The sequence below is a fragment of the Lampris incognitus genome, chromosome 4 (assembly GCF_029633865.1).
Source record: "Lampris incognitus isolate fLamInc1 chromosome 4, fLamInc1.hap2, whole genome shotgun sequence".
In the NCBI taxonomy this organism is placed as follows: Eukaryota; Metazoa; Chordata; class Actinopteri; order Lampriformes; family Lampridae; genus Lampris; species Lampris incognitus.
The window spans coordinates 63,455,752-63,467,999 of record NC_079214.1 but is presented as its reverse complement, the minus strand read 5'-3'; the positions used below and the strand labels follow the sequence as shown (position 1 = coordinate 63,467,999).

Sequence of the window (12,248 nt, the reverse complement as noted above, 5' to 3'; positions counted from 1 at the left end):
CATTCTGCACACATTACCAAGACATGGCTGCAGAAGAAGAGGGTGCTGGTTCTGGACTGGCCTGCCTGCCTGCCTGCAGCCCCAACCCGTCCCCAATAGAGAATGTGCGGAGCATCTTGAAATGCAAAATGTGACAACGGAGACCCTGTGCTGTTGCGCCCCTTTAGACCGGTTTGCAGGAAGAACGGGGCAAAATGACCCCTGAAACACTTCATCAGCCGCTGTCTTCAGCCCTAAACGTCTTTTAAGTGTTGTGAAAAGAAATGGCAACATTACAGAGTGGTAAATACTTTACTGTCCCAACTTTTTTTTGAAATATGTTGCAAGAATCAAAACTGAAAGTGTTTATTTTGAAAAAGCAATAAAATTCACGAGGTAAAACGTCAAATAACGTGCTGCTGTATCGTTTTCGGTGTAATACGGGTCAAAGATGATTTACAAACCACTGTTTTCAGTTTTAATTTTAATTTAACATTCCATCCCAACGTTTTCTGATTAGGGGTTGTAAAACAAAGGCTATTTTTTTTCTCCAAAAAATAATAGTGTTCCTTGGAAATATTGGAGGTCACTTGCTTTTTACAGTCTTTAGAAGAAGTACTTTATGCCTCTTTTCCGTCCTCACTTCCCATTTCATTTTGACTGAGTACGTGAAGATGAAGTTGCACAGGAATGAAACAAAAAGACAGAAAAACGACTGGAAAATGTCCCTTATCTGGAAACACAAGAGTGTTTCATCTGATTATTTACCCAAAGGAGTAATCTCATACTTAACATTGTGCTCGTGTGTGGAATTAAACGTTGAGCTGGAGCACACTAGCCTGGCTCTAAACCCCTGAATCGCTATCTGACACGTGTTTTCACTCATCCCGCCCACGTTTCAAAATTCGCCAGGTGACTCGGAGGCCTGGTGCGGCCCTCGTCATTGGCTTGTTTCAGGTTGGAGAAACAACCGAGCCAATCAGCATCGGTGTAGGCGGGACTACAGATGACGGCTGCGCAAGCAGAAGAAGTGTTGGCTAGAGAATTCACGAGAAACAAAACTTCGGGAGACTGATCCCTTCAACGGGGCTTTTTAATCTACCCAAATTTCCCCTCCAGGACTAATAAAGTATTTCTGATTCTGAAGCGACCAGGACACATACCCACATCCGGCTTCCCACCCGCTGACACGGCCAATTGTGTTTATAGGGATGCCCGACCAAGCCGGAGGTAACACGGGGATTCGACCCGGTGATCCCCGTGTTGGTAGGCAATGGAATAGACCACTACGCTACCTGGACACCCGGCAAGATGTTTTGGTCATTTACGCTAAATAGAAATCTTGAATTTGTTATTACCCTCTTAGCCAACAAATTGCCTGCATAAACGCAATGTCAGCATTGACATTCTTGGTAAACCTGCTTCAGTCAAGGCAGCTCATGTCAACTGAAGATGACATCACAGCAGCCAGATATCTCAGTCACTAGTGATTGGTTATGGAAAAACAATTTCCGACTAAATAACGGAGTGGCAGCAACGCGGCCATTCAGTGTGAATATCAGGCAAGCAGTGTACCAGAGGGGATGTCAAACAGGGATGTGAGCTGGTTCCTGGCAGCAGACAGTCTTTGGATTTCAGTGAGATGCAGTAGTCCAGAGGGCAAAGCGGTGAGCTGGTTCTGAGAGAGATTCACCTGCTCTAGACTGAAAGGGAGGGGAATAGGAATAGTGAGAGAGAAAGGGGATGTAGTGGAGGAAAAAAAAAGACAGAATGCTCTGTTTCCTCTTTCTGACCCTTTGTTGGCGTTTCCATTAGTTGCTGACCCACCAAACCGGGGGCTCACGGCATAACAACCATTGCTAACAGGCTTCAGTCTGCCTATATATTTTGCATGAATAGCATATGTATAACACTCCACAGCCTACTGCAAGCCCTGTAATCAACATTAAGAAGACATCTGAGACCCCTGATCTCATAAGTGGTCACAGATAGACTGGTGAGGTAAGTCTATTGAGGGGAGGCAGTCAGCGATGGCAACCCAGGCAGCAGCCATGACAGTTGGATATCAGAAAAAATATCTATGGTTTTTCACCAGTTTTCCAAAAATTCATATAATGCTCAGTCACTGTATTGTACCCAAGATGTTCATTATTACAAGTTTCTTTTTTAAAAGAAACATATAGAAACAAAAGTCAACTAAAACAACAGGCATCTTCAATAGGTTTTCAATGGAAACGGACTCTGATGCTATTATATTCTACCTTAGCAACAGTAGTAACCAAGGAGCACAGGACAAAAAACATAAAATTGATGTAATTAAAAGCCACCCAGAGAATATTACTCATCATATCGTTCTTCAACTTGCCATGAAAAGGGAAGATAACTTCATGTCAGGGGAAGTTATTACAGACTAGCATTATAGACTTTGTTTGATGGCCCCTCAAAACCACATTTTCCCCTCATCTGAGTATTCCCTTTGTTTTCTGGGAGTAATAAGCCTGTGAGGAGGATTACTGCGATCTACCTGGAGCATATGACCTCCCGCGAGCTCTGCGCTGCTGGCAGCTCTTTGAGCAGGTTGTTGGAAAGGTCCAGAGACTTCAGCTGGATGAGTCCCCAGGGCACCACAGAGGGCAGGGCCCTCAGTTTATTGGAGGATAGGTCGAGGTGGGTGATCCAAGATGATATGTCCATGAACCAGTCCAGCTCCAGCCATGGCAGCTTCAGACCACTCCAACCAACACGGACAGTCTGTGGGGAGAGTTTGTATGGTAAGATACACAGCATATGTTGTGATCATATGGACAAACAAAAAAAGAACAAATCGGAAGTCAGTACAGAAATGGTCAAGTCAGATTAACTTCTATAGCCCTAAATTGAAATTGAATCTCAGATGACTTTTTCCAATCACAATTCCATTCAGTACTATGTGTGACCACCCCCCCTCCGCCCCCCGAAACCTTAGACCCTCGATTTCGGTGTGAAAAAAAAATTGCACGGAAAAAAAACTTTGTCAGGAAAAAATAAAATGGGAGAAACCTCAGGAGGAGCAAGAGAGGAGGGATCCCTCTTCCAGCATGGATAGACATGCAATAGGTGCCGAGTGGAGAGTGTAAACAAGCAGAACCATCTCATGTCATCACCAGCCGCTTCTTTGGGGTCGGGTCGCAGTAGGGCACTCCAGATGTCCCTCTCCCCAGCAACACCCTCCAGCTGCTCCTGGAAGATTCCAAGGCATTCTCAGGCCAGATTGGACATGTAGTCCCTCCAGCGAGTTCTGGCTGGAAAACCTGCCCGGAAAACCTCCAAAGGAAGGCGCCCAGGAGGCATCCTAATCAGATGCCTGAACCACCCCAACTGGCTATTTTCGACGCGAAGGAGCAGCGGCTCTACTCCGAGCTCCTCACCCTATCTCTAAGGCTGAGCCCAGACACCCTACGGAGGAAACTCATTTCAGCCGCTTGTATCCACAATCTCACCCTTTCGGTCACTACCTTAAGCTCATGACCATCGGTGAGGGTTGGAACGAAGATTGACTGGCAAAATTGAGAGCTTTGCCTTCAGGCTCAGCTCCCTCTTCACCACAGTGGTATGGTACAACGTCCACATTACTGCTAATGCTGCACCAATCTGCCTCTCAATCCGCTCCATCCTACCCTCACTCGTGAACAACAGCCCGAGATACTTGAACTTCACTTGAGGCAACAACTCATCTCCAACCCAGAGGGAGCAATCCACCATTTTCCGGTAGAGAACCATGGCCTCAGACTTGGAGGTGCTGACTCTCATCGCGGCCATTTCACACTCAGCTGCAAACCGCCCCAGTTTGGGCTGGAGGTCACGTTCTGATGAAGCCAACAAAACCACATCACCTGCGAAGAGCAGAGATGCAATTCTGAGGTTCTCAAAACAGACACACTCCTCACCTCGGCTGAGCCTTAAGATCCTGTCCATGAATATCAAAAACAGAATGGGAGAAAAGGGACAACCTTGGTGGAATCCGACACCCTGTTAAAACGTGTTTGACTTTCTGCCGAGAATGCGGACACGGCTCTCACTTTGATTATACAAGGACCGGATGGCTTGTAGCAACTGCCCTGGTACCCCATACTCCCGCAGTACAAGCAGAACAACATTTACGAAAATTACACAGTGAGACACATAATGATTATACACGTTACAGCAAAATAGTGCAGTATATATAGAATAAATACAAAACTTCAAAATCCAGTTCACTGAAACTCAAGTTTTCTAATCTTTTTGATTTTTTTTAACATAGGGTTTGTTGATGTACATTTACCCAAAATATCAGAACTGCTGTTGTTATGAATATATGACTAAAGCTCCTTGAGAAACTCCTGGTTGTCATCATAATTAAACCTTTCCAGAAAACCAATTAGCCTCTGGTAATAAACGACATCACCAATTATTCTAATTTGATTGGACAGTCAATGAATTGTCATCAACAATCTGTCAGTTGGTCTGTTTTTGAATAGTTGCCTATTTAGCTATGAATGCTAAATGCTATTTATCTATTTAGCGAGCTAGCTAGCTATCAATAAAGAGTCTTGTGAACTCAACCTCCTGAGAATTGTCTGTGTTCAGAGAGGGGGTGCTAAAACAGTTATAACAAATCAAATGACACTTCTGAAACTGAAAAAAATGACACTACCATATTCCACATTAAAGTATAAATTCTCCCTCAGGTCTGGGCCTAACTCCACTCTGCATAATTTTGAAAAATGCTAAAAAGTGGGCAAGGGGCTGAGGGGGGGGCAGTGTGTGGATGTGTGAGGAGGAGCATGGGCAGGAGTAGATGGGAAGATCTGCAAGAAGTGCCTGGCACGAGTCGCCAGTTTGCCACCATACACCACCGTACCCAGTCCCCTCCACTGGCATGGCGTCGGACACCACCCCGCGAAGACTCCCACAACCACCGCGACACGGATGCGTCGCAGACATAAGGGGGTCCCGCAAGACCGGCCGCAGCTTTTTGGTGGCAGAAAAAGTTGGGCGACTGCTCCCTCAGCCCGACCGACCCAGTTGTCCGATGGTGCTTCCATACAGCTATCAAAAGCACAAGTGCGAGCCATTATGAAAAAATAACAATAACTAACTGTCCCTTGAGGGAGATTCAAAAGGTTGGTAGAAAATATAATAAAGGCACAAGGTTAGCGAGTAAACTCCTGTGACTGATGATCAGCATATATTTGAAAATGAGCACGGTTCTATTTGGTATAGGCTTCGCCCTCTAAGGCTATCGCTAGTGGGTTTATCCCTTGTGCCCCTGTGCAGCACTGAAAAAACTCAAGTCCACGCCCACTTAATTGTGGGTCCCACTTAGGGCCGCAACTCAACTGTATTTTGAATCGAGTCCATATTTACAAAGGCTATGTGTACTATTCACAGAGGATTGGGGAATAGCTGCAACCACAGCATTGTAAGATGGTGACAGATGTACTCCTACCACCACTCCCTCGGTTCAGGGATGGTCATCATCCAAAGGATGATGAGAGTCAAACCTTAAGTACTGATCAGTATGTGTTGGATTACGATAAACATCAACAATCAAATGTTCCCCATCACCAATTGCAATTTCACAGAGTAAGAAAGCTAACCTGTCATTTTCACATCCTGCCTGGTGAACTTGATGTGGTGGTCCAGAGTTAATGTGGTCGGTGAAATGCGGCACATCCTGAGATTTAATTTTAACCTGTGTCGTCCACAAATCTGAACCAATGGCTAGGTGGTGTCCCTGGATAGGACATCAGAGCCCTCTTTTCCACTTCCTCCATATACAAGTTGGCCACTATAGGTGAGACTGGGGAACCCATAGCACACCTATGCCTCTGCCTATAGTACTGCCCTCTGTATGTTAAGTACGTGGACTGAGGACACAGCTTCAGCAGCAGACACACTTGGTCAGTGTTAAGGGTGGTCCTATTGCTAATGGTGGGGTCGTTTTGTAATTTCATATGGAGTACCTCCACTGCTTCATCAACAGAAGAGAGACGTAACATCATCAGAGACCATTGCTTCACCCCCCTCCATAATGACGTCCCTCACCTTAGCCACAAAATCCATTAGAGTTATGCATAAAGACAGTATGTAACTACCATTTCACAGACTCACACTCAAGGGCAGAGGCCGGGGGAGGTGGGTCGTCCACCTCTGATTAGAGGGCGTTAATATTCTTTAAGGGTGTACTCACACTAGGCGATCCGTAACGTGCTTGAGCATGTTCAACCCCCAAAGTCCAGTTCGTTTAGTGTGATCACTCCATACCATGCTCAGCCCTGGCCCGCTTGAAGAGGTGGGCTTGGGCACGGTTTAGTTGGACTTGGGAATGGTACGCATCTAGTGTGATTGCTAAATGTGCCCGAGCATGGAACTCGTCATGTCAATTATGCGATGGTCCCATTTAAAAACATTTTTATGTGTACACCACGATTTACTCAAAATCGCTATGTGGTATAACTGAGAAAGGGTCACCGTGCCCAAAAGGACTCCAAATATAAGCCCCAAGGTAAATAAAATCATGAACGGGCATCTGGGTGGCACAGCGGTCTATTCCGTTGCCCACCAACACAGGGATCGCTGGTTCGAATCCCTGTGTTACCTCCAGCTTGGTCGGGTGTCCCTACAGACACAATTGGCTGTGTCTGCGGCTGGGAAGCCGGATGTGGGTTTGTGTCCTGGTCGCTGCACTAGCGCCTCCTCTGGTCAGTCGGGGTGCCTGTTCGGGGGGGGGGGGTAGTGTGATCCTCTCCCACGCTACGTCCCCCTGGCGAAACTCCTCACTGTCAGGCGAAAAGAAGCGGCTGGCGACTCCACATGTATTGGAGGAAGCATGTGGTAGTCTGCAGCCCTCCCCGGATCAGCAGAGAGGGTAGAGCAACAACAGGGACGGCTCGGAAGAGTGGGGGCTGGGTGCAATTGGGGAGAAAAAAGGGCGGGAAATACAAAATAAACAAATAAGTAAAACCATGAACTCCATTGTGCTATGCGAGAGCGCTTCTCCTCAACACAAAAGGTCGCACTGTGATGACATAAGCATGCTTGGGCTCGTAACATTAAGGGCAATGTGAGCACAGGCCTGCAGGGGAGTGGGGAGGGGAACGATCGTGCTCGGGCACAGTACAAGGCACCATGTCTAGTGTGAGTACGCCCCTCGTTTCATGTCGTAGATAAGTCCCAACCAGTCGACTCTACATCAGCATTGGCCTTGGAAGGTTCAGGGCTGATTTAAAACAGTAGATGGCGTGCTGAGCCATTTTCCACCCATGAAATGCTGATTTTTAGAAATTTGGTAAGAATGTCAGTATTAACACCCGTGTTTCATCTCCGTACAGTCATGTCATTATCCAAAGGAGTTGAATCAAGTGCAACTGGACTTGGTATATATCCGTGAAGACGTTTCGCCTCTCATCCAAGAGGCTCCCTCAGTTCGTGCCTTTCTGACTAGACCAAGCTAGTCTGACTGGCTGGTGATGAGACTCAGATATTTATCCTCTTTGGAGTCGTTATCAGAGCCATAGATATGCGTGGCTCTCCTGTGCTCCAATGTCCAGCCACGCCCGTCACCATCGGAGCTATTGATTTGCATTTGTTTAGCAGCGACGGTCGTTGGGGGTGTTAGTTTCGACTTCATTATTCAGTGGTCATGAGAGTCGTTGGAGCCGTTAGTGACCGACTGTTGTTCTTGGAAGCTAGGCTTCTTGAGTCTCCTGGGTAGAGATGAAAGGACGGCATTGTAAGTGGGAGATAGGTGGTGTCGCAGACCTCCTCCTCTGTTGAGGGATGGTTTTTTCCAGTTTCGCATAGATGGCTTCCTTCACCCCTCTTTCAAACCATCTATCTTCCCTGTCCAAAATGTGTACGTTGCTGTCCTGGAAGGAGTGTCTTCTCCTTTAGGTGTAGATAGACTGCTAAGTCTTGTCCTGAGGAGTTGGGCCATCCGTTTGTGTAGTGGTTGTTTGGTTTCTCCTATGTATAGGTCAGTGCAATCCTCATTGCATTGTACAGCATACACCAGATTGCTTTTTTGGGTGTGTGGTACACGGTCTTTGGGATGAACCAGTCTTTGTCGGAGTGTGTTGCTGGGTTTGAAGTATACCGGGATGCGGTGTTTGTTGAAAATTCTCCTGAGTTTCTCGGAGACCCCAGAAACATACGGGATGACTGTGCTCTTCCTTCTGTTCCTCTTCTCCTCGTCGCTCACCTGGTTGGTCTTTCTGGAACGTGTTGCAGTTTTCACAAAGGTCCAACTGGGGTAGCCGCAGGTTTTTAAAGCTCCCCTCAGGTGTTTGTGGTGTTCTTGTTGGGCCCGAGTGCTGCTGGGCACATTGTCAGCTCTGTGTTGCAAAGTTCTGATGACACCCAGTTTGTGTTCCAGAGGGTGGTGTGAGTCGAAAGTAGATATTGGTCTGTGTGTAGGTTTCCTGTAAACCCCAATGTGGAGGCTCCTGTCTTCCCCAATGTGGACGTCACAGTCCAAGAAGGGGGGGGGGGCAGAATGCATTGGACTGATGGTTTGAAAGAGGGGTGAAGGACGCCATCTATGCGAAATTGGAAAAACCATCCCTCAACAGAGGAGGAGGTCTGCGACACCACCTATCTCCCACTTACAATGCCGTCCTTTCATCTCTACCCAGGAGACTCAAGAAGCCTAGCCTCCAAGAACAACAGTCGGTCACTAACGGCTCCAACGACTCTCATGACCACTGAACAATGAAGTCGAAACTAACACCCCCAACGACCGTCGCTGCTAAACAAATGCAAATCAACAGCTCCGATGGCGACGGGCCCGGCTGGACATCGCAGCACAGGAGAGCCACGCATATCAATAGCTCTGATAACGACTCCTAAAGGATAAATTCTGAGTCTCACCACCAGCCAGTCAGACTAGCTTGGTCTAGTCAGAAAGGCACGAACTGATGAAACCTCTTGGATGAGAGGCGAAACGTCTTCACGGACATATACCAAGTCCAGTTGCACTTGATTCAACTCCTTTGGATAACCATGACCTGGATGAATGAGAACATTCACAGACAGTCATGTCATTCAGTTTACAGCTCAAAAAATACTTTTAAGTGTTTAGTACGTCTTCAATACTTGTCTGAGTGAGGTAAAATCACTGAGCTGGATCTTCCATGATTATCTAAGTTTTGGAGAAAAAATGCAAAATACATACATATTTTATATTACATCCATATTACACTGCTTCTCTTAATGCCTTTTATGTAAAGCACATTGAATTTCCTTGCTGCTGAAATCTTCTTTTTCAGCTTTTTTTGTTTTCCACGGGTCGCCACAGCGGATTTTAGTTTCCATCAGGACCCTTAGAGGGCACAGCGCCCATGCTGGCCCTTGTTAATGCGGGCCTCGACCGATTCAGTATGGTCTTATCGATCCTTGTCAATCTTGCCCTGTTGCTGAAATGTGCTATCAAATAAATTTGCCTTGCCTTGCATGTGTACTAAAGGTATATTCTACATATATAGTATATATATACACAAATGAATACAGACACATATGCACACACACCTCATTTCCTTCCGTGTTGGTGCTCTCCTGGAGTCTCTGCCTGAGGAGCCGCTTGCTTAAGGCGGGGTGGTCCATCAGAATGCATGTAGAGAGCTCTGCACCGTTCTGGAGTAGGAACCGGGCAACCCCTTCATTGCCTGCCACACAGTGCACACAGAAATCACATGAATGACAGAAATAAAGGTTTCTCTTAGATGAGGAAGTACTTCAGATTGGCTGGGAAACACATGAAAAACAAAGCTGCAGGAGGAACTTCCCTCTCATATGGCTTTTTAATCCACCATTTGATGAAGAGACGAAAGAGCAAACTGCATCAACTGAGCAAAATAATTGGGTTGCTGTCGAACTCTTTCATTAGCCGGTACCAGAATAGTTGACAGAAATGCTGTAAGTTGTAAAATAGTCTTTTGAAACTGGCATCGAACATACACATATGCTTCCTCTCCCCGGTTCCTCAGTTTATCAGCTGAAATAATGAAATGCACAATGTTCTCTAATAATCCATCCATTATCCAAACCGTTTATCCTGCTCTCTCAGGGTCGCAGGGATGCTGGAGCCTATCCCAGCAGTCATTGGGTGGCAGGCGGGGAGACACCCTGGACAGGCCGCCAAGCCATCACAGGGCTGTTCTCTCCTGTTCTCTAATAATACTGTAGCAAATTCAGGAGGAGCCAGGAACCGCCGCCGTAGCTGGGAAGCTAACCCAGGTTGCCCGCACCACAGGTGACTGCGCTAACCAGTCAGCTAGAGGGTCTGACACATTAGCCAATGGGCTAGCGAGTCTACACATCCGTGGTCGTTACAATAGATCCAACACTAACAAGCTCCATTGACTCTCTTCCTGCTTCCTGTCAATATCTCTCTTGTCGCCTCATCGCCTCATGTCTCCCTCTGACATCATTTCTATTGAAACGTTGGCGCTGTTAATAATAATAATCATCATCATCATCATTACATTTATATAACGCTTTTCTAGACACCCAAAGCGCTTTACATTGAAGGGGGTAGCTCACTTCACCACCACCAATGTATGGCACCCACCTGGGTGATGCACAGCAGCCATTTTGTGCCAGAATGCTCACCACATATAATCTTGAGGTGGAGAGGGAGGAATCATTGAGCCAATTACATGGGGCCTATTACTGCACATTCATTCATCATTTGCTTCTGGAATGGTTAGATATTTCTCACGATCAATCAAGCACAGATGAATACTAAAGCTACAGTGCGGGACTTACGCATTAACGTTTAAGCCCCTGCCAAATGAGTTCACACAGTGATGCTTAAGCCTCTCACCACCAGGTAAATCTCCCCGTCTCGCAGTATACTCATAGTATATTTTAAATCTGATGTCTGTGGCGACATTCCCGTGCTGGAACACCGGCAGTGATGCGTTTTACGTCAATCAGTAATGATTGTTTTGCCAGAGCTGAACTTCCATGAGGCTATTGCTCACTTACGGAGAATTCTGATCTGATCTGATCTCTCATCTCATCATCAGCAGCTTCTCCGGGGTTGGGTCGCGGTGGCAGCAAGCTAAGCAGGGCACTCCAGGCATCCCTCTCCCCAGCAACGCCCTCCTGCTCCCCCTGAGGGATCCCAAGGGGTTCCCAGGCCAGATTGGACATGTAGTCCCTCTAGCGAGTTCTGGTCTACCCTGGGTTCTCCTCCCAGTTGGACGTGCCCAGAAAACCTCCAAAGGAAGGCACCCAGGAGGCATCCTGATCAGATGCCCGAACCACCTCAGCTGGCTCCTTTCAATGCGAAGGAGAAGCGGCTCTACTCCGAGCTCCCTCCGGATGTCCGAGCTCCTTGCCCTACCTCTAAGGGTGAGCCCAGACACCCTACGGAGGAAACTCATTTCAGCCGCTTGTATCCACGATCTCACCCTTTCGGTCACTACCCAAAGCTCATGACCATAGGTGAGGGCTGGAATGAAGACTGACTGGTAAATTGAGAACTTTGCCTTCCGGCTCAGCTCCCTCTTCACCACAACGGTCCAGTACAACGTTCGTATTACTGCTGATGCTGCACCAATCCCCCTGTCAATCTCCCGCTCCATCCTACCCTCACTCATGAACAAGACCCTGAGATATTTGAACTCCTTCACTTGAGGCGACAACTCATCCCCAAACCGGAGGGAGCAATCCACCATTTTCTGGTAGAGAACCACGGCCTCAGACTCGGAGGTGCTGACTCTCATCCCAGCCATTTCACACTCAGCTGCAAAAAAAGAGAATTTTTATCTACATACAATTTCCCAGTAGCCGCTAAGGAATTTGCTATAGTTTCTGATACCATTCCAATAGGCACCTTTATGCTTTTTAGGACCGCATTTAGGCCTGTATTGTAAATAATTGCGATTGAAGCTTTATTTAGCTTTTGCCGGTTTCAATGAATCCCCGTCAGGCACCACACCAACATTCATGTACACTTTTCCAGAACTCCCCGCGGTCACATAGCCGCTATGTTTTTCTGTATTACTGTATCCATCCATCCATTATCCAAGCCGCTTATCCAAATTCAGGTAGCGGGATGCTGGAGCCTATCCCAGCAGTCACTGGGCAGCAGGTGGGGAGACACCCGGGACAGGCCACCAGGCCATCACAGGGCCGACACATTCACACCTAGGGACAATTTAGTATGACCGACTCACTTGACCTACATGTGTTAAGACTGTGGGAGGAAATCGGAGCACCTGGAGGAAACCCACGCAGACACA

The 12,248-nt window shown here is 47.1% G+C and overlaps 1 protein-coding gene across 1 annotated transcript in view; it reads right to left on the bottom strand.

Moving 5' to 3' along the window:
- lrrk1 (leucine-rich repeat kinase 1) overlaps positions 1–12,248 on the bottom strand; it is a 130,511-nt gene that overhangs the window by 96,686 nt on the left and 21,577 nt on the right. The window contains exons 5-7 of the mRNA XM_056279404.1: positions 9,526–9,662; positions 2,504–2,730; positions 1,555–1,682 (exon numbers count right to left, since the gene is read on the bottom strand). Coding sequence (XP_056135379.1) covers positions 1,555–1,682; positions 2,504–2,730; positions 9,526–9,662 — 492 coding nt within the window. The remainder of the gene's footprint in view (positions 1–1,554; positions 1,683–2,503; positions 2,731–9,525; positions 9,663–12,248) is intronic.